Genomic DNA, 21,971 nt, shown 5'->3' with positions numbered 1-21,971 from the left:
CGCCGTGGAATTTCTATGTAAAACAATGAAACCAAGCACATTCACGGTTTCTATAAATACATAAAACTACAATAAAACTACAATGATTATAATATATTGAACTCGAAAATGTATAAAATGATAGATATATGCGTTTATTGCTTTAAAAAAGTGTATTATATGTAAAAGAAGAAACCACAAGTACACCGCGGCAAAAAAAACTTTAACTCAAAGATAAATACAATCACCGCAACAATCTCTTTCATGCTTTCATTATACAACACATCCTTATTACATCTTACATCCTATTACATCCTATTACATCCTCATTTCTGTTTATTTAATTTTAGCATGTACATAGGCCTAGTTCTACCATAAGAAATGGTTTTAATATAAAAAAAACGCCGACAGGACCATAAGCTATCATGTAGTGGTGTTATTTGCTATTAAGATCAGGATTAAGGTTAAGGCTATAATTTGAAACAAAACTAAGGTGAAGGCTTAAGTCATAATTATGGTCACGGCTAGAAATAAAAAACGTGTCGGTGATATTAGCTAAAAATAGTAATCAAAAACATAGTATGAAGACAATAAACATGTTTTTTTTGGTGTTAAATAACGAATAACATTTATTTATATTTAATGCAGTTTCGTTAAATTTAAATGTTTTAAAACAACCACATGAATACCTTTTAAAATGTACAATGTGTGATGGTCTGCAAGCATAAAAAAATATAATATATTCGGTCTAATTAAATTCTTTCTACAATGTTGTAAATCATGTAATTAAAAAATAATTATTTGCATTTAATTAATTCAATAAACATTTTTATGCAAATTATGGTTTTTTAAAGGTTAGCTAACAGAAATAATAGAATTGTGTATAAGTTTTATTGCTGAATATTAGTGGTAATTATGGTTGGAAAATTATATTACAATATTATATTGTGATTTGAAAATACTTTCTTAGGAACAATTTTTTAAAGTTTTCACTTTATAATGGTATACGATTCTCTCGTTAAGATATTTTTATTACATATATATATATATATATATATATATATATATATATATATATATATATATATATATATATATATATATATATATATATATATATATATATATATATATATATATAAGTTATAGTTAGCACATATCAGTTTGTGTAGTCATGGGGTTCATTCGTTTTCAATTTACTAAGCGTGCGTTTTATAGCAATAATATATATCACACGATTTTTATAAAGCTACAAATTTAATGTATAAAATTGTATTCTGTTGTGTCAGTAATTAAAAGAAAAATTGCTACATTTAAGCATCATTAAATAGAAATGGAACTTCACGCCAACTACCTATTAGTATTTGGTGTGTGCTAGCTTCATTCATCTTTTATGTGTTTTCTTTTATCGTATCCCAAAAGTTTGAGCGCTGCACGTGCCCAAGGTGGAACCGGATAGACATCAGGTGCACCGTTGATATGACTTAACACTGATGGTGACATCCTGTACAGACATCTCATAGGTGACAGCATCATGTGGCTAACGTGATGTGGTAGCACATCAATGTAGCAGGAAGCCACAGCACTGTCAACCACAATTGTGCCGCTTCTAGTGAAAGGTGCGTACATGCCTCTCTCCAATTTGTAGGTTATTTTTACCACCTTAGACCAACCAAAGCCTGGATCCGCTCTTGTAAGAAGTTCATCTCCGACTCCGACAACACTTGCAGCAACAAAATCTTCCTTGTTGTTTTTTCTACATAAAATAAGATGATCTTGTGAAAGTGTGACTTGTCCAGATTCAGTTTGAAGTACAACAAATAATGCTTGAACATCTTTCTCTTGATGCCCAAACATGTAGATCTCATCGTAGATAATTCCTTTGTTTTCATCAAAAGCTAAAACTTTCATTCCGGTCGTCAAGTTTTCTATTTTGATAGCTCTTCCACATTCAAGGTAAGCTAAGGAGCTTCCGGGGAAGCATGGTATTAACTTTACAAGCTCTTTAAATACCTCCCATAAAGTCTTTTCATTTTTGTCAACAATTCCTGTTAAGCATTTAAGTAGTGATTGAACAGCCTTATCACTTTTAATAAGTGCCTGGGCTGAAAACATCTTCCAATTGTATTCAGATTTAACATCACCCAAAGCTATGTGCAGTGCAACTATTTCACCGGATGTTGGGGTTCCTAATATTAGGTAAAGACGTTCTATTTTTTTAACAGTATTTTCTTCAATAGTTGCATTATTTTTTAACACACTCAAATCTTTAAAGATTGAATCACAAGCATGTATAAATATATCTTCTAAATAGATGCTGTCTTTAATAAAGCTTGCTCTTAGTTCTCGTGCCTTTGCAAATAACTCATTTGTTAAGAGTGAACCCCCCAATTTATCTATGTGATTTATCAGAAGAACTAATTGTTCCTGTCGCAGTTCCACATCCTTTGTTGAATTATCAAATAATACGCATCGATTATTGAATTGTTGTAATAGATCTTGAGCATATTTATTTTCCTGGCTGCTCAGCCAATCAATGAATGATAGATTGGTATTCTTTTCATCCGTTTTGAAGTTATCTCCGTAAGTCATCACGATAATTCCATGTGATTTGAGAGCATCTTTCCCAAAAAATGATAGCAGCATCTCAATGCATTTTATTTCCTCTTGCGTGATTCTTGTATTATAGCTAATAATAATTATGATTGCATGAAAACCTTTACTGCACCTCGAAATTCCTTTACCAATGGCTTCTATCATGGCTGAGTATATTGTTGAATCATCACCAAGTTGTGAATCAAAGACTCCAGGAGTGTCAACGCATGTTAGAAAGCGATTATCAACTAATGAACTTTCGATTTTTGAATCATTGGTAATCGAGGTAAATCCTGAACCTGTTGTGAATACTTCTTTTCTTAAAATACGATTTGCTGTTGTACTTTTCCCGTGACCACTTTTCCCAACTACGATTAGTTGTATGTCATCACCTGGAGGAAGTGTGTGGGTTTTTATCTGTTAAATAAAGAAAAAGAGGAAATTTATTTTTTATAAATTTATATTAAGGTCTGTGTGTCTACCGGTTTGTGGAAAATCTTTGAACCATTTCTATTGTGACAATTTCCTTTAAGATTTCCAGAAGTTTGTGAAACATTTTAAGCTATGTGAAGAATTATGTTGTATTAAGCACATAATATATTTAAATAGCCAATACATTTAATTTAGAAGCGTCATGTGTACTATTATTTAGACAAATGTGTTATATAACAGCACAAATTGCACAGTATACAAATACAAAGCAATGTGCATTCGCAAGTACAAGCACATACGAATACTCCTACACAATGCAAATAAGGGTTTGTGGTGTTCTCAAAATGAGAAGTGTGGGGAGAGAAGTGACACATATAAAAGTGTAAGTAGTCTCGGTAAGAAACTAATGCTAAGCTAATGTAATGCTTTTTCTATACCATTTTTCATGAAACTTTCAATGAATGTCGATGTGGTCGATTCGGTAAAGCTCATGTTTGATAAAACGAAAAGTCTCGAATTCGAACCCCCGAAAACATGAGGCTCGATAGCTGGCAATTGCAAAATTTAAAAAGCTGCCTTGTAGTTAGTACTTCGTTGGACAAGGACTATGGAAGCAAATCTTAAAGTAAAGCAGGCTGAAATCGAAGTCAATGGCTTATATGACAAGTAACAAATTAATTGTGTTGGAGGTAATTCCTTCCAACACTAAAATTAAGAAGTATTAACATGCTACTGTTACTTTTTTTAATAAAGAAAATTTATTTTATGTTAAGTAGATGAAAGTGAAGTTATATAAAATGTTAGTGTATTTATTAGAAGTATTAACATGCTACTGTTACTTTTGTTTATAAAGAAAATTTAGTTTATGTTAAATAGATGAAAGAGAAGTAATATAAAATGCCAGTGTAATTATAACGCAACCTACATCAATATAATCTTCAATGACATTTGGTCGATTTTTTTCATCTTTGACCCAACCCAGGTCTTCTATATCTATCAACTGTAAGTCAAGTTGTGCTATAACCATTTGAGCTTTCTTTGCCAGCTGGATTAAAGATTTCTTGTGTGCACTTGCATCTTCTTTCACAATAAAGAGGAATTCTTTCTTCGAGAGCAAACACTGTATGGATTTTCTCAAAAGTTACATGGTATGAAAATAGATGCAACTTATATAGTTATTAACAAATGTAACCATTTTTTTAATTAAAAATAAACAAATGAAAACAATTTTTTTTCATAAGCTATTTTACCGTAAGAATATATGTTACTATATTAAAAATCATGATCAGAAATGACAAGATACACCAGTGAGTTTGAACATTCTATTTCCCTAAAACTTTTAATCAACCGCTAAATAAAACAATTCTTAGTCCTCCGCTCTTTGAATGTCTTTGTAGCAATGTAAACAGAAAGTGATATTTCAATGCCAAGGGTAGACAAAGGTACAGAATATAGTCCAATCGTACAGCAGGGTCGAATAAGTAACGGCTATTAAGGGCAGATAATTTAGCTTTTAAATGATTTGAAACTAAGAAGAGGTAAGTAGTTCTGCATGATATTTTCATTGCCGTCCGTAAACTGTCGTCACGGACTGCTGCTTTCACGGATGGCGGGAAGGAAATGGAAGGGATGATAGTATCGAATTCACTAATTATGAAGTACCGAAAAATAGAAAATAAAACAACTAAATAGCGGCGGATGATACGCCGCGGGTCCGCTCGTACTAGATAATTAGCGTGCAGAGGGAGAAGTACAACGGGAGCTGCGTTTGTCTCTAAATCGAAATAAAAGGCAAAATCCCAACATTAACCTCAACCTAAACATTAAATTCAGTTCAAGCGAAAACAATAGCAATTTCGAAACGGCCCTTTAACCGGAAACTGAATTTTAGCAGGAACCGGAAATTTATCCTAAATCCAGAAATTTAAAATGAATCTGAAATTTAACTGATACCAAAAGCCGGAAATTTAACCGGTATCGGACGACTTTACGGATCCGGAATGTCTTCCGACGACGGAATTCTTTAATCAAAACCGGATTATTTTTTCTTTTTGTCGTAAGTTAATAGGAAATAAAATTTAAAATAAGGAAACGGAGATTATCTTTTAAAAAGGAAATACAACGGGAGCTAGGCTATTAGTGTTGTATTTTATCTCTAAATTGAAACCAAAATCCCCCACCTTAACCTCAACTTCAACCTAAAACTCAATTTATACGAATACAGTAATAATATATAACTGCAGTTTAACTGGAAACTGACATTTAACAGGAAACGGAAATTTAGCATGAGCCAGATATTTAAAAGGAAGTAAAATTGTATTCGGTACCAACGGGAGACTTTGCGGATTCGGAATTTTTTCATGATCCGTAATTCTTCCGAATCTGGAACTTTAACCGAAACTGAATTTTTTTTCTTTGCCGAATTTAAACAGGAAACAGAGTGTTTTCTTTTCGGCAGAGAATATTTATCCGGAACGGGAACTTGAAACTTAACGAAAATTGAACCGCAAATTTACAGGATTCGGAACTTTTATCGCAATCGAAAATTCAACCCGAACCGAACCCTTTATCAGAACAGGACGTTATTCCAGTAACAGAAATTTCTTGGAACCGTAACATCGACCAAAAATGTCTCTATTATAATAAGTCCCGAGTTCGAAACCTTGAGCATAGCAAATCATCTAGGAGAGAAAACTACGAATTCAAACAGGAGTGGAACCCTTTAGACAATAGGATTACCAACTCTAGTTTCCTTTTGGCAGCTCATGCGACACTACTGATTCCAAGCTGTATAAACAAGCCCAGTCGCTCGGGTCAATCAAATATGTGGTGAGAGGCGGACTGACACATGGGCAACATCTGGCTCTTCTCAACTTAGGGCCCAAAATCTGTGCTTTGATTTCCAAAGCGAAATCATCCGATTGTCTACTAGACTAGGGAGATGTATATATATATATATATATATATATATATATATATATATATATATATATATATATATATATATATATATATATATATATATATATATATATATATAATCAATGACGTCATTATTATTGACCTCGACTGACCGGAGCCTTATATGGGCTATATTACGAAAAAAACTTTTGCCCGACGACCCATCTTGAAATTTTGTGAGGTGGTAGGAGAACGCCTAGGGGTGTCACAAAAAACTCGCCATATCCGGGAAAAATCTGGAAATGAGTCAAAACTGACCAATCGTATTTCCTTATATAATCTTTGTATTTTATGGGGAAAACAGAGTGTAATTTTAACAAAGATTTCAGGATACTTACACTCTGTACACCAGGTTAATTTTTTTGCATGCTCTTGGGTAAATGGCTAGGCCGTAGGGCAAACCTGACGATTTCACTCAAAGCCCTAGACGAGGGCTAAAAATTGACCGCGAGTGAAATTTTCTTTATATGAGCTCTATTACGAAAAAAACTTTTGACCGATGACCCCTCTTGAAATTTTGTGATTTGATAGGAGAACGCCTAAGGCTGTCAGAAAAAACTCGCCATATCCGTGAAAAATCTGGAAATGGTTCAAAACTGACCAGTCGTATGTCCCTATATAATCTATGTGTTTTATGTGAAAAATAGGGTAATTTCAACACAAATCTTAGGGTACTTAACCTCTGTATATGTGTCTAATTTTTTGCATGAAACTTTATAGATGATTAGACCGTATGGAAAAACTGTTGGTCAGACTTAAAGCCCTCAACGAGGGCTAAAAAATGACCGCGAGTAAAATTCTCCTTATATGAAATAGACATAAATAAATTGACGAACGATCTACCTAATATTTTGCGATATCGTAGACCGACCCCGGGGGATAACAAAAAAAAACACTATTTCTGTCGAAAAAAACCCTTCGCTAGATTTTTTCAGATGACGTATTTTTTTTATAAACAATTGTTTGTGAAAAAGTAAACAAAGACATACGTCATTAGTTCAATTTTCAAGGGAGATATTTTTTTTTAAAATACTCATTTTTTCAAACAATTTTATACTATTTTAAACATAAACAGAAAATGACGGAGTGTAGTATTTGCTTTAGAAATAAATTTAGTTGCTAATTAAGGTACGTATCCTAATTTAATTAATTAATTAATTTTAAAAGTCAATATAATATAAATTATGAGATATACTGTTCATGGAACCTCTGTAGTTCTCATTCCATTTTAGTCATACATTGCGAACTTTCCAAAGTTTTCTCAGAAAACAACAAACAACAGCAACAACATTTTCTCTAAAATTAGCATTACTGTTTAAATTTAAGCACCTCACACCTCAGCCATCTCTAAATAATTAAGTATTCAAATTCTCAATTGTTTTTGAAAACCTAAGCGAAGCTAGCCATTATGCCTAGTAAATATATATATATATATATATATATATATATATATATATATATATATATATATATATATATATATATATATATATATATATATATATATATATATATATGTGTGTGTGTGTGTGTGTGTGTGTGTGTGTGTGTGTATAATTTATGTAATAATAGTTATGCTACATAAATTAATTAGTAAGTAATTTGTTTTTGCCTCCAATTTTTGAACCACTTTTGAACATCCCACCAACAATGTGTGTAAATTCGTGTAAACATTCCCAGCCTCTGGACCGTCAGCAGAGACAACACTTTTAATCCTCGCATCTGAAAAACAATGATTTGTCTTCCCAGTTCTAGATTTCAACTTTATCTTGTCATCTCATTATTTAGACTAATACTTTTTTAAATATAAAAGCTGACATAACAGTTTCATTTTTATTAAAAGCCTACCGTTATTATTAAACATTTTTATTTCAGCTCTGAGCTTGAAAAATTCAGCCTCTGGAAATGTGTTAGTTTCGCTCTTAACTGAAAAAACACATCATATGTATGTGTGTTTGTAGGTGGGCACGTGTGTGGGTGTACGTGCGTGTACGGATGTGCGCGTTTGTATTTCTGTGTGCGTAAGAGAAGCAAAGACAGATTTAGGAATAATGAAATGTTATTTAGCAGAATATGAAATATATTAATTGAAGTTGTTGGTAACAATGTAGGTTTATATCTTCCAAAAAAGAAAACTTACGTATATATATATATATATATATATATATATATATATATATATATATATATATAACACTGATATACATTTCGGTAATAAGGATGCTGTTTTATAACTCACCACATTCGAGATCTGTCTTTTGAAGCGGTTTCTTCCGAGAAATGGTAGTAAATTCTTCTATATCGATCCATTTATTTTTAGACTCATAAAAAGTTTTCAGTAATTTAACTGTTTCTTCTACTTTGCTTATTGAATTGGGACCATTGATATGTATCTTACAATTAGTTTCTTTAAACAATTTTTTTTCTAAATTTCTATCAATCCATTTTGCATTCTTCTCAAGTTTTTTCAGTATTTTTGCCTCCGTTAATCCTTCGCTTTGTTCTTTCAGAATGTCCATAAACTCTTCTCTAATTCCATCGATTTCGTCTTTTTCTACATTGCAATTCAAATGCAAAGATTAGTTAATGTATTTCGACTAAATTAATGTAATTTATTATTATTTTCATATTAGGGGTCATCCATTTATGACGTCCACAAAAATTTTGAATTTTAGTGTAAACTTACCGTGTTAATGTGCTAAGACTATCTAACATTGTTCTTTATTGAAAGAGTGATCGTGCTGGGACGCTGTATAACATGCATCTCGATTTTAAAGATTTTTTTACCAATATTTTTCATAAGGAGTCAGAGATTACAGGCCGTCATACTTTTTAAAAATTAAAAATGCTTCAACCGAACTTTTAACTTTCATTTGTGGCTGTCTAGCTATCAACGACTATATGGGTTCGAGTAAATTCGGCTAATCAACGTGACGTCATTATATTACTTTTACTCAACTTTACGCTGCATGTGTTTCCATAAGAAACCGCCTCTCTCCCTTTTTGTTGTGTCGCTGACCGTTAGCTCTACACAACTGACAAAACAAGCACATTATACACGCACTGATACTTAAGTATTTAATCGTTACGTGGTAATTTTGAGTTTTTTACTTGAAAATAAAGTGGGAGGCGAGATTTTTCACTTTTTTTACTATATCTTTACTATTACATTTTTATAAGTCATTCCTTTTATTAAAGGAAACAACTCACCTATTAATTCGTTAAAGAAAACAAAATAATGTCATTCACGTCGGTCAAGTATCAATATGTTAATCGATTTCTTACCAGTGCCATAGAAATGTAAAATTACAATGATCTCGTTACCAACGTCGAAACCTTTGACCCAATGTGTTGCTGTTTGTTGGCCATTGTCTGATCTAAAATCTCTGTAATGTTCCGTAAGGGAGGAATCGTCCCTCTGCAAACTAATTCTTTGCTGTGGAAACCAATAAAATGTAAACCTGTAACTTAAAATTATAAATGATTAAAATTCTTTATAAATTTATCATGACAACCTTTAAAGTAAATAAAACTATCGTATTATGTTTTTATTACTTCGCATCACATTATATAACTACATTTGTTTGTATAGTTTGTGTGAATAATAACTTCTGTATGCACTCATTGACTGTGCATAAAGTATTCGGAAAAGGCTGTCCCTCACCTTCAGCTACTAAATGTGTTCTTTTAGTTTTCTCGTCATACTTCTTGAGACAAGCATGAATTACATTTGTGACAATTGTCCAAAAACAAAATCTCGCTTTAAGATTTATAAATGCTAATAGTATCAATCTCTCAAGCCCACACTTATACATGAAGAAGAAAAATGGAAATTGCAAAAAAAAAGTAATTGAATTCCACATTTACCTTAACAAAAGTTTGTCTTAAAATAAGCATCAGTGAGTTTGGTGCTTCGAGCCCAAGCAGCGCCTGTTTCACCATCTCGTCTTGGATGTGACTAGTCTGAGCCTTAAGGGCGTATTCTTTAGGTATCATCAAAACATCACAGACATCATCAAAAGATTCCACCAGAGAAAAGCAAGAACTCCATTCATTGACCTGGTTGTTTAAATAAAATATCTAATCCGTTGAAGCGGTTGCCTCCTACTATACATTACATATGTAAACTTTTTTGTCTTTATCAAATGTTTAACAGATTCAATTACACAAAATTAACTTAAAAGTAAACCTAGAATTCTGAGCTGTTCACCACAATGGATGATACATAAGCTTTGTAGAATTTAATTCTGCTTACCGTTGTTTCTCGATTTAAATCAGTTGACCCTCGAACTCTGTATTGACAGTCTCTTACAATATTACAAATTTTTCCATCGTAAAGATCTCCAATTAGCATTCCTTCCTTGTAAGGAACAGATCTTGCCATTGTTGGTAAACTGTTTAGTCTGGCTACATAAGTGACGTAACATATTTTATTTAAAACATAAATTACCGTAATCTATTACAAACATTTAAAGAAACATGAACTAAAAAAAACCTTAACATATTGGAAAAAGAGTATCCCGTTAGGTTATACTAACATTTTTGAATAGATGACAATGTTTTTAAATTGTATTTGGTGCACCACTCAATTAACTGTGTTTGTTAAAAACTAAAGACCTATCTTAAAACAAACTAGTTTAATTTGAATTAGTCAGTACAGACGAAAGAGTGGTTTTGAAAAAAAGTCCGTACGGGATATAAGTTAAACAGGGAAAATGAAAGGTTTACAATAATACAAAATGTTTATAGTAAACAGTACTTATTGGAAACATCAAATTATGAATAGTGCACAAAATATACATAATATATAGGACCTATCCCCACCTAGTTCATTCACTACATTGCAACAACACATAAACAACTCTCCCGTATTCGACTTTTTATAATATTAGCCGTCCCGGTCAGGCTTAGCGCTGGCTTTCGCGAAAAAACGTATATGTAAGTAAAAACTGTGACTTGTTTATTTATTAAGCATCATATGCCAAGCTCTACCCGGTTTTTGTGAATATATTAAATTTCCAATTTACAAATATAGAATATATATATATATAACCCTAAACCTATCTCTAACCACAACCAACTGCAAACACAGACAGAAAAAACAACAAAGACAAACATTAACATAAACACTAACCCTCGCCAAAACTTCAACCATGCACATAAACAACAACAAAAACATAAACCAACATTCACAGCACCTCAACCACAAACATTAACGTAAACCCTCTCTCCTCCCCTCCCAAAAACAAAATCATAAACTCAAACATAAACACAAATATTTAAAAAACCCTAACCCTCACTACAGCCTCAAAACATAAGCAAACAAAAGATAAGCATAAACATAAACCAACCCTTACCATAGCCTTAAACACAACCACAAACATTAACATAAACGCCTACACGTAAACCTACACACATTCCTAAACATAAGCATAAACTTTAATCTAAACCTATACCTATAACCAACCTACTTTTGAAATATCATTGAGCTTTCCCCATCCGGATCCCTCTCTTAAAATGACAGTTGAGTACTTGATTGGTGATAATGTCCTACTGCAACTGTTTGGGTGGGGATGTGTACATGAGGGTAATCAATTGGGTGGGGAGGGGGAATGATCGGGAGCAATAAACATGTTGTTTTTATCAACTTTCCTAAACGTTCTTATTTCCTTTTCCGCTAGTCAGACGTCGTCAGAAAATTAATATTATCACTTCCAAGAATATGATGCGAATAATAGACTCCCCCCTTAACTCTAACTTCCGTTCAAATTAACAGACCCCCAAACTTTTTAATTAACATAAGCTAAATGCGTACTTGATTTATAACATTATACTAATGTTTTTTCGCACATTTACACTTCATTCAACACAAATTCCAATATACCCATAGCTATTACGCACAATCACATCCATAATTACATAGGCCCTATACATCAACCGTTAAAATTGCCACAAATTACATTCCTACATTTTTAACTCAAATAAACCAACTATATTTTCAAACATTTCGAAATTTAATAACACTTAAATAATATCAATTCAACAATGCAGCTTCTTAAAATAAAAAATAAAAGTAAAACATGAATTATAATAAGAGTAGGATTTGAAATTTTTAAAATATTTAACTCAGCCTCATTCTAGTGTAACGGACACCTATCTACCAGCCAGATAGAAGGTGAACGTCCCCGGATTCTTTTTTTGGGGTTGAATGCAAATGACTTACAGCCTAAATGAATGAACACTAACTCAACAACACACTAGGGCTCGATTCGATGTCTAGGGAAAACTAGTGATACTATTGAAGTTAACAACTCATCCAATCTGCATACAACCATTAATAAGCGAACACAATTGTGGCAGAACACTAGGTTAAACGAGATAAAATATTTAATTTAGAAAATAACAAAACCCAACTTACAAAGCGTAAGAAAAAATATTATCACAGATTCTAACACTGTATAAAAATAGCCACAGGTCACATAACACTGCTATAGCATCAAGAAATCACTTGGCGACAAGTAATATAATATTAGAACACTTTAACAACTTAGGAATGCATAGCACACTCAGGACTTAAGCTCTCTCACGTTCAAATGGTCAGAATCTATTGCCGGACAAAAAGGACGGCCTGGTCGTAATGGACCGCTTGATCAAGGTGGACTGCCTCGTGTCGCCTGTGGGCGATCTAGTTAAAGACTTAGGCGACAGGGGAGATTAGCCTCAACTCATGTGGCCATTGGTTGGGGTGGTCATCTGATCTGAATCAATCAATCAGATCTTGATGGAAAATTTCTACGTCTTAGACACTCTTAGTAAGACAGTGGAAAATACCCGGTAGTTGCACCATCAATCCATATATGGTATTAACACAATGTCAAAATAAAACATTACTGGACCTAAGTAGGTCACATCCCCTCCCTTTTTGGAAGTGACAGATAGGTTCCACAAAAACATACATAAGGAACCAATCTGGCAATGAAAATAAAAAAAATGTTTTACAAATGTAGCCAATCAAAACCTTAATACCAGATGAGAATATCCCTGAACATAAAAGGGAAGTAACTCAAACTTTTACAATTCGTGAAAGGGGAGTAACCCTTCAAAAAATAATTATACATCAAAATCCCTCAGAAAGGGGTATTACAATATTTCCATGTGGATATCAAAAGTGGTAAACCCGCCAGGGTAAGACCTTTATTTCAATGACTAGCTACAATATCAACTGAGTCATGTGAGACATAATATCATAAAAGATTACATATAATCAAAAACCACCTTTAATTAAGGTTTACCTACAAATAAACAAAATATTCAACATGATTGTCATTTTGAAAAAATTCAAAACTCATACCACTCACATTCATGTGAGTGTCACTTAAACAAAACTTGTGTATGGTCCTAATGAACCACAAAACATGTCACACGATCAATGGGTGTAATAAGATTTTACATCCTTGACAAACAATCAGCCACAACATTATCACTACCCTTAATGTGGGAAATTTCCAGATTAAAATTTTGGAAATATAAACACCATCTCAATATTCTTTGATTCTTCTGTCCTAACTTAGAGGTAAATTTCAGGGGATCATGGTCAGAAAACACTCTGACGGGATTGGTTGAAGAAGTGACATAGACTTCAAAATGTTGTAAGGACAGAACCAAAGCTAAAGCTTCTTTTTCAATAGTAGAGTAATTCTTTTGGTTCTCATTTAACTTCCTGGAAAAAAAAGCAATGGGATGGTCAATCCCCATGTTGTCTTCTTGGAATAGGACTGAGCCAATGGCTAAGTTGCTAGCATCAATGGCAAGTTTAAAGGGCTTGCTGAAATCTGGGGCAGCCATAACAGGAGCATTGGATAAAAATGACTTAATGGTTAAAAAAGCTTCATGACATTTATTGGACCATTCAAACTCAACACCCTTTTTCAATAATGCAGTAAGAGGTTCAGCAACAGCTGAAAAGTTTTGACAGAACCGCCTATAGTAACCAGCCATCCCAAGGAACTTTTTGATTTCTTTACAATTTTTGGGAGGAGGCAACCTTACAATAGCATCTACTTTAGCTTCAATGGGCCTAACTTGGTTCGTTCCCACTTGATAACCCAAATAGGTAATTGAACCTTTACAGAAATCACTTTTATGCAGGTTTACAGTAAAATTAACTTCAGACAATTTTCTAAAAAGGTTAGTCAACTGAACAATATGTTCTTCAAAAGTATTAGAAAATACAACTATATCATCTATGTATGCCTCACATTGGTCTATGTCAGCAATGAAAGAGTTAATGACCCGCTGGAAAGTTTGACCAGCATTTCGCATACCAAAGGGCATACGTTTGTATCTATAAAAACCATTAGGGGTTACAAAAGCAGATATTTCTTTTGCACGGTCAGATAATGGGATTTGCCAGTATCCTGATAGTAAATCAATTTTGGAAATTATCTTAGCTTGGCCAACTTTATCAATAACGTCTTCTATTCGAGGTAAAGGATAGGAATCAGCTTTGGTGAGCGCATTTACCTTCCTAAAGTCGGTCACAAACCTGAAAGATCCACCGTCTTTCGGGACTAAGAGACATGGGGAACTCCAGTTGCTGAAACTGGGTTCAATTATATCATTCTTGAGCATATAATCAATTTCATCTTTTATCAAAGCAGCTTTTTCCGGATTAACTCTATAGGGGTGTTGTTTGATGGGTTTTGCGTCACCTACGTCTACATCATGAGGTGGTACCTTCGCTTCTTTGGGGACATCCCCAAAAATAGAGGGAAATGTCTCAAATAACTGAGACAATCTATGGCTTTCCTCTGTGGACAAATGCATAAGGTGGTCATTTAAATTATCTAAAAAGGAAGAATTTACCAATTTTGGGGGTTTCAATTTATCATGTATCACATCATCAGAAACATTTGAACATACAGGTAAAGTAATTTTAGCTGTGGAATGAAAATTGTTACAATTATCAAAATACTTTTTCAGTGAGTTAACATGATACACTGTCTGTTTCTTTCTTCTGCACAGTAAAGGGTCCACAATATCTTAAGGATAACGCATTGTTCAGATTAGGCACTAGCACAAGAACTTTCTCGCCTGGATTGAATGTTCGTTTACGAGAACTCTTATCATACAGTCCTTTCATTCTCACTTGGGCCTTTCTTAAGTTCTTGTGAGCCATTTCGCACACGGCTTTCAGTCGAACGTGAAAATCGTCAAAGTTTTCCACTGGATGATCACTGGTACCTGTCCAACGTTCGTGGATCAGCTTCAGGGGACCACGGACAGAATGTCCAAACACAAGTTGAAAAGGAGAGTAACCTAAAGCTTCTTGGACACAGTCCCTCGCGGCGAAAATAATCCAAGGAACAGTCTCATCCCATTGGGTGTTACTTTTAGCGAATGTTCTTAGCATGGTTTTGAGGGTTTGGTGGAACCTCTCAAGTACGCCTTGAGACTGAGGTTGGTAGGCTGAACTGGTGATGTGGGTAACGCCTAGCTTGGCTAGCGCTTCCTGAAAATGGTGACTGGTGAAGTTGCTGCCTTGATCTGTTTGCACGATTCTAGGTAATCCAAAGGTAGTGAAGAACCGGGTCATGGCTCTGACTACAGTCTTTGCCTTAATGTTCCGTAAGGGAAACGCCTCGGGAAAACGGGTACTTGAACACATAAAGGTAAGTAGGTACTCGTTGCCCGCCTTGGTTTTAGGCAAGGGACCTACACAGTCCATGACGATCTTAGAAAAGGGTTCTTCTAATACAGGAATCGGACTCAAAGGGGCCTTAGGAATATTCTGGTTTGGCTTTCCGGCCAACTGACAGTTCGTGCAACTTTTGCAGTAACGCGACACATCATTTCTCATTTTGGGCCAAAAGAACAGTTCTTTGATCTTCGCCACTGTTTTAGTGACTCCTGGGTGCGCTGACATTGGATGGTCATGTGCCAGTTTCAGTATTTCATGCCGATAAGGTGGAGGGACCCACAGCTGGTTTTTACCCAACCATGGTTCGGCTGGTGCGGCATCCACTGGTACAGAGCGACGAAAGAAGAGGCCGTTTTCGGAGAAATATTCCCCATCGTCAGATGATAGAGATTTTTCGACCGTTGCTTTGAGTTCCGCGTCGACTTGTTGAGCTTTAATGATGTCTTCCTGAGATATCCTCAGGGGTAAGCCCAGGCTTGTGTTTTCTGGAAGCATAGACTCCAGTTTGGGAGTCGAATTTCTTGACGATGATTGTAGGTGTGGTTCAGACGTTGTGTCAGCCAATTGTTTGGTCTGGCTTCTTGTCACCACACATGCAGGATACAGTTCATTATCATTATCTGGAACTGTTGACAAAGGGTTTGGAACCGTACAGGGGTATACTTTGCTTCCCGCAAGGTCATTCCCTAGAAGTAGGTGTACTCCTGGGACAGGAATACTATCTATCACACCTAAAATGACCTCGCCTTCGACGAGATGATGTTTCAGGGCAAACTTGTGTAGAGGGACGACAGTAGATTTTGTCCCCACTCCCTGGATAATGGAAACGTTTCCGGTGTTCGTCTCTGGTGTAATGTCCATTGAACTTTTCAAAAGAAGTGACTGTGACGCTCCTGTGTCTCTTAGGACGGTGATATTCCGCTGAGACAACGGATCACCTGGTTTGCTAATGGTAGCTTCTGTAATGAAAGATGAAAAGTCAACCTTTCTCGATCCCTCGAGATCAGTAGACTCGGAAGAAACTGGATGGTGGCGTGAACAATCAAAATGTGACTGCACATAATGTGTGGAGATTTGACTGCCTTCTTGCGGACACTTAGGGTTAGCGTCCCTTGGAATTCTAGAGTTCATATTTGAACCGGTTGCTTGAGGGGATAGAGCATAGTGCGCAGAAGTACGCACCGCTTCTCTGTTAAATTGAAGACGTTTGTAACAGTCCTTGACATGGTGACCAGGTCTTTTGCAGAACTGGCATACTGCTCGACGATTGAGAGTTGATCTTGGTTTCTCTCTGGACTGTGATGCCCTCAAATGTTGGCCAACAGGAGGATTGCTGCCAAAAAGGGGAAGCACGGGGTTGAGGCGGTTTCCTGACACTGGTGGTTTCTTATGCACCAACATATATGTGTCAGCCGACTCAGCAGCCTTCTGGATGTCAATTATCTTGTTATCCAGTATGTGTAGTCGTATGTCTTCAGGCAGGGACTTTAGGAATTCTTCCCTTATGATAAGTGACCTGTGTTTCTCAAACTCAGAAACTTCCTCAGAGTGTAGCCACCTTGAGAAAATTTTCTCTTTTTCAAAGAGAAATTCCACATATGATTGAGTGGGTAACTTGCGGAGTGCTCGGAATTTCATCCGATAGGCCTCGGGCGTCAGTTCGTAGGCCTTCAAAATGGCAGTCTTGACCAAACTATAGTTATTTTGAACGTCGTGAGAGAGTGCCTGGTATGTTTTTGCAGCTTTCCCTGTAAGGACCGTGCTCAATAAAGCAGTAATGGAAGTTTCGGGCCATTCACATGTCTTCGCTAAACTCTCAAATGAGTTAAAGAAAACGACCAAATCTGTTTCATCAAATTTAGGAACTAATTTCCCAAATTTGGCAATCACTTGCCCCACCGACAACTTTTTTGGATCTACCAGAGAAGTGACATCACTAACTTGACCAAACTCTAATTCCAACCTCCTCTTATCTAAAGCAATTTTAGCCTCTAACTCCTGTTTCTCTAAAGCCCTTTTAGTTTCTAACTCCTTTTCTTTTAAAGCCTTCTCTAAAGCAATTTTAGCTTCTAATTCTACCTTCTCTAGAGGTTTCTCCTCACGGAGTAACACACCAGCCAACAAACTTTCATCAAATACACCTTCATTAATAAAATGAACAACAATTTTATCTCTCAACACCTCTGATTTCTGCGTAACAGAATAATCCAATTTCAATTCCTTAACAACACTAATCAAAACTTTTCTACTCAACTTCTCGACCTCCTCAACAGTGGGATTAGCCAAAAAAGATTCCATAACACTAACTTCAAAATCACAACAAGCCTAGATTCTCTAAATTAACACGGAGCGTTGGGCCGTGTACTTGACCTCTTCAACCTAGGACGTGACACGTCTAGCTTTTGACCTAGATACCTCTAACCTTGCGCGCGTTGTAATAACACGGCGCCACTGGATAGGAAAACAACTAAATCAAACTAAACTTAGTGTTTAACTGATATAACCAACAACTGGAACGACAGATTAAATCTCGGCGAGCCCCCACTTTGTAACGGACACCTATCTACCAGCCAGATAGAAGGTGAACGTCCCCGGATTCTTTTTTTGGGGTTGAATGCAAATGACTTACAGCCTAAATGAATGAACACTAACTCAACAACACACTAGGGCTCGATTCGATGTCTAGGGAAAACTAGTGATACTATTGAAGTTAACAACTCATCCAATCTGCATACAATCATTAATAAGCGAACACAATTGTGGCAGAACACTAGGTTAAACGAGATAAAATATTTAATTTAGAAAATAACAAAACCCAACTTACAAAGCGTAAGAAAAAATATTATCACAGATTCTAACACTGTATAAAAATAGCCACAGGTCACATAACACTGCTATAGCATCAAGAAATCACTTGGCGACAAGTAATATAATATTAGAACACTTTAACAACTTAGGAATGCATAGCACACTCAGGACTTAAGCTCTCTCACGTTCAAATGGTCAGAATCTATTGCCGGACAAAATGGACGGCCTGGTCGTAATGGACCGCTTGATCAAGGTGGACTGCCTCGTGTCGCCTGTGGGCGATCTAGTTAAAGACTTAGGCGACAGGGGAGATTAGCCTCAACTCATGTGGCCATTGGTTGGGGTGGTCATCTGATCTGAATCAATCAATCAGATCTTGATGGAAAATTTCTACGTCTTAGACACTCTTAGTAAGACAGTGGAAAATACCCGGTAGTTGCACCATCAATCCATATATGGTATTAACACAATGTCAAAATAAAACATTACTGGACCTAAGTAGGTCACACTAGAACTAGATAAATGGCCCGCTGAGGGAGAAAAACAACGGGTGCTAGGTTGATAGTGTTGTCTTTTTCTTCAAACCAAAATGAAAAACCAAAAAACACCGCCTCAATATCAAATTTAACCGGAAACGAAAAATGTCATTCAAAACGGATTTTTAGCCAGAATCGGCATTTAACCGGATCCGGAATTTCAACTTGAAATAAAAAAAGTAATCACTCTAACCTTAATCCTAATACTAACGCTTATGATATATACTACTTTTCCGGTATTTTTAGCGCAATTTCCATACGGACAATTGCGATTATTAACTCGTCAAGGATGGATGTGTGTCCGATGTGTGTCCGATGTGTGTCCGCAGCTTTAAGTCGTATCTCATCCTCAACGAAGCAGTATCGAGGACTAGTTCCAAAGCAAATATGTTAAGCAAGTTCCGAGGATGATTGTGGGCCAAAAAAATTCCCGGAATTCCTTCCTGAATTTCCCGGAAAAGCCAAAAAACCTCAAAAAATGCAGTTTTTGCCCATATCTCGGCAACCAGACCACTTAGCGACTTGAAACACTTACCAATCGATTCCTGCCATAATTTAGAACAATATTGCCCAAGAAAGTTTTCAAAAATATCCTTTCGTTTGGTCACAATTTTTTTTTTAAATTACATAAACACCTACAAACCGATCGTTCTCCTAGCTTGAACGCACCCCAGCATTATACGTCTTGTGTTTTGTCCCCGTGTGTGCTTTACGCTACGACAGAGCTATTTTTAGATATTATAAGGAAATTGCGCTTAAATTGTCACTAGATTTTTTACTAACTTGTTTATATCTACATTCACTTCTAAAACTATACAATTAAATTAGGCGTTTGATTTTTTTTTCTCTATTATCAATGACGTAATTATTTGTGTGTATCGTTTTAAGCATTTGATGCTTAATTCTATTTTTATATTCAACAATCAATGACGCCATTCTATTTTGTGTATAAACGCTAAATGTAGATATTACCACAATACTTTGCTAACCTTGATCTACACCACACGTAGTTACTGCACATTCATACAAAATATAGTCGTTGTCATCAAACTTGACAAAAGTCGCATTCAGAGTTACTTTCAGGTATCTTTTCTGGAATGGGAGGGGGGACGAAGAACACTGGAAAAGGTACATATTTTCTATATTAATTCTATTTCGTTGGGGTGTGTACTTCTCTGGCTTAAGAACTGTAAATATTTCGTTTTGTTTTGAAAATTTCCTAAATATTACATTTGACGTCACTGTCCTTCACTGTTCAACATTTATATTTTCTTATGGTTTTCTCTAGAACGTTCCGGACAGACAGGCAGAAAGACAGACAGAAAAGCGAAACTATTGTACTTTATAGGGATGTTAAATAAATACTAAATAGGTAAATACGCAGCGCAAAATATTTAAAGTATAAAGACCTAATAATGGCGGAAATGAAATCTCCAATAGGGTCTATATAAATATTTGAAAAATTGAACACACTTTAAACTTTCTCTAAATTGAGCCAGTAAGTACTCACAAACCTTTCAGATTTCCAGTGTAATATAAATAAACCCTATCCGTTCAGCCAGGTATGTTACACATTATGCGCAGCTGGCAACTAAGCAAAAATAGGCTACATTAGCATTCGACCCCTAATGTACGGATACGTAAAAATTAAATACAGAGAGGGATTTTCCTAGAAAATGTAACATTGTAACATCCTTATAAGGGCTTATATATATATATATATATATATATATATATATATATATATATATATATATATATATATATATATATACATACATATATATATATATATATATATATATATATATATATATATATATATATATATATATATATATATATATATATGAACATTTGTTGTTTTTCATTTCTTTATGATATGAAAGTCTTTATTAAACTAATGTTATTTCTATTGGGTTTTTTCTTAGCTAGTTACTATTCAAAATCTGCCTGAGGCAAATACTCACACCACAACCCATGGAATTTAGCAAGGAGAAGCGTCAAGAAATATAAAAGTTTTAAAACATAAGCAAATTATGAAAATTTCAAAGCACATTTAATAAGTGATGGAGTATTAAAATATAAATGTATCAACGCTATAAAATGTGTGTAGTGTTATTTAAACCTACCATGTATTCTTGACTGAAAAATGTACACCAGTGAATACTCAAGGTCTTTGTGTACATTCAAACTTTTTTCTTGTGTGTCCTCAAGCTGCCGCCATTAGGTGACAAACACCGATTTTCCCGATAAACATAATTTTCTAAGAAATGAAGGCTTGTTTTTATCTTCACGAAGGTGTGTTGAAAGATTGTAATAATGTAGAGGATATCAATTTATATTGAATCTAAAGAGTTGAAAATGGGATGCTCTTTATGAAAAAAAAAATTAGTAAATAAAAATAATACGGCGCCCATTTTTTAATTGATTACTGCTTAAAATGTAATATACAGATGAATTATAAATCACGTAGGCTCTATGTTTGTAACTTTGTGGACACAAACACATATAATAGTAAACAAGTTTTTGTGCACACACAATATATATACATATATATATATATATATATATATATATATATATATATATATATATATATATATATATATATATATATATATATATATATATATATATATATATATATATATATATACATATATATATTTATACGTTTTTGTGCACACACTATATATATATATATATATATATATATATATATATATATATATATATGTATATATATATATATATAAATATATATATATACATATATATATATCATACATAAATATCATACATAAATATCATACATATATACATATACATATTTACATATACATATGTACATATATTCATTTTATATTATTTATTAACAAACAAATATGTATGTATAAATTAATAAATGCTACACTCTCTACCCATTCGAACGGAGAATAAAGACTACAGACGCCTGT

At 34.4% G+C, this 21,971-nt stretch overlaps 1 protein-coding gene across 1 annotated transcript; it reads right to left on the bottom strand.

The window, feature by feature from the left end:
- Nucleotides 1-1,163: 1,163 nt before the first annotated feature.
- Nucleotides 1,164-20,069, bottom strand: LOC131943975 (uncharacterized). Its single transcript, XM_059304399.1, has 9 exons — nucleotides 20,001-20,069; nucleotides 10,223-10,374; nucleotides 9,835-10,026; nucleotides 9,253-9,403; nucleotides 8,207-8,521; nucleotides 7,816-7,893; nucleotides 7,580-7,689; nucleotides 3,932-4,126; nucleotides 1,164-2,991 (listed from the first exon to the last, which is right to left on the bottom strand). Exons 2-9 carry the CDS (start codon nucleotides 10,349-10,351, stop codon nucleotides 1,360-1,362), a joined length of 2,802 nt encoding a protein of 933 aa, XP_059160382.1. The 5' UTR covers nucleotides 10,352-10,374; nucleotides 20,001-20,069; the 3' UTR covers nucleotides 1,164-1,359.
- Between the last annotated feature and the right edge of the window lie 1,902 nt (nucleotides 20,070-21,971).

Source organism: Physella acuta, unplaced genomic scaffold, assembly GCF_028476545.2.
Source record: "Physella acuta isolate Inbredline_101_S28 unplaced genomic scaffold, ASM2847654v3 ptg000475l, whole genome shotgun sequence".
Taxonomy (NCBI): domain Eukaryota; kingdom Metazoa; phylum Mollusca; class Gastropoda; family Physidae; genus Physella; species Physella acuta.
This window is presented reverse-complemented; position numbering and strand designations above follow the sequence as displayed.

Coding starts and splice junctions, on each gene's coding strand:
- LOC131943975 (XM_059304399.1), bottom strand. CDS start 10,351: ATGGCAAGATCTGTTCCTTACAAGGAAGGAATGCTAATTGGAGATCTT. Junction 9,404..9,834: donor TAAGACAAACTTTTGTTAAG/GTAAATGTGGAA, acceptor TGGTTTCCACAG/CAAAGAATTAGTTTGCAGAG. Junction 4,127..7,579: donor AAGTGGTTCAAAAATTGGAG/GCAAAAACAAAT, acceptor AAATCCATACAG/TGTTTGCTCTCGAAGAAAGA.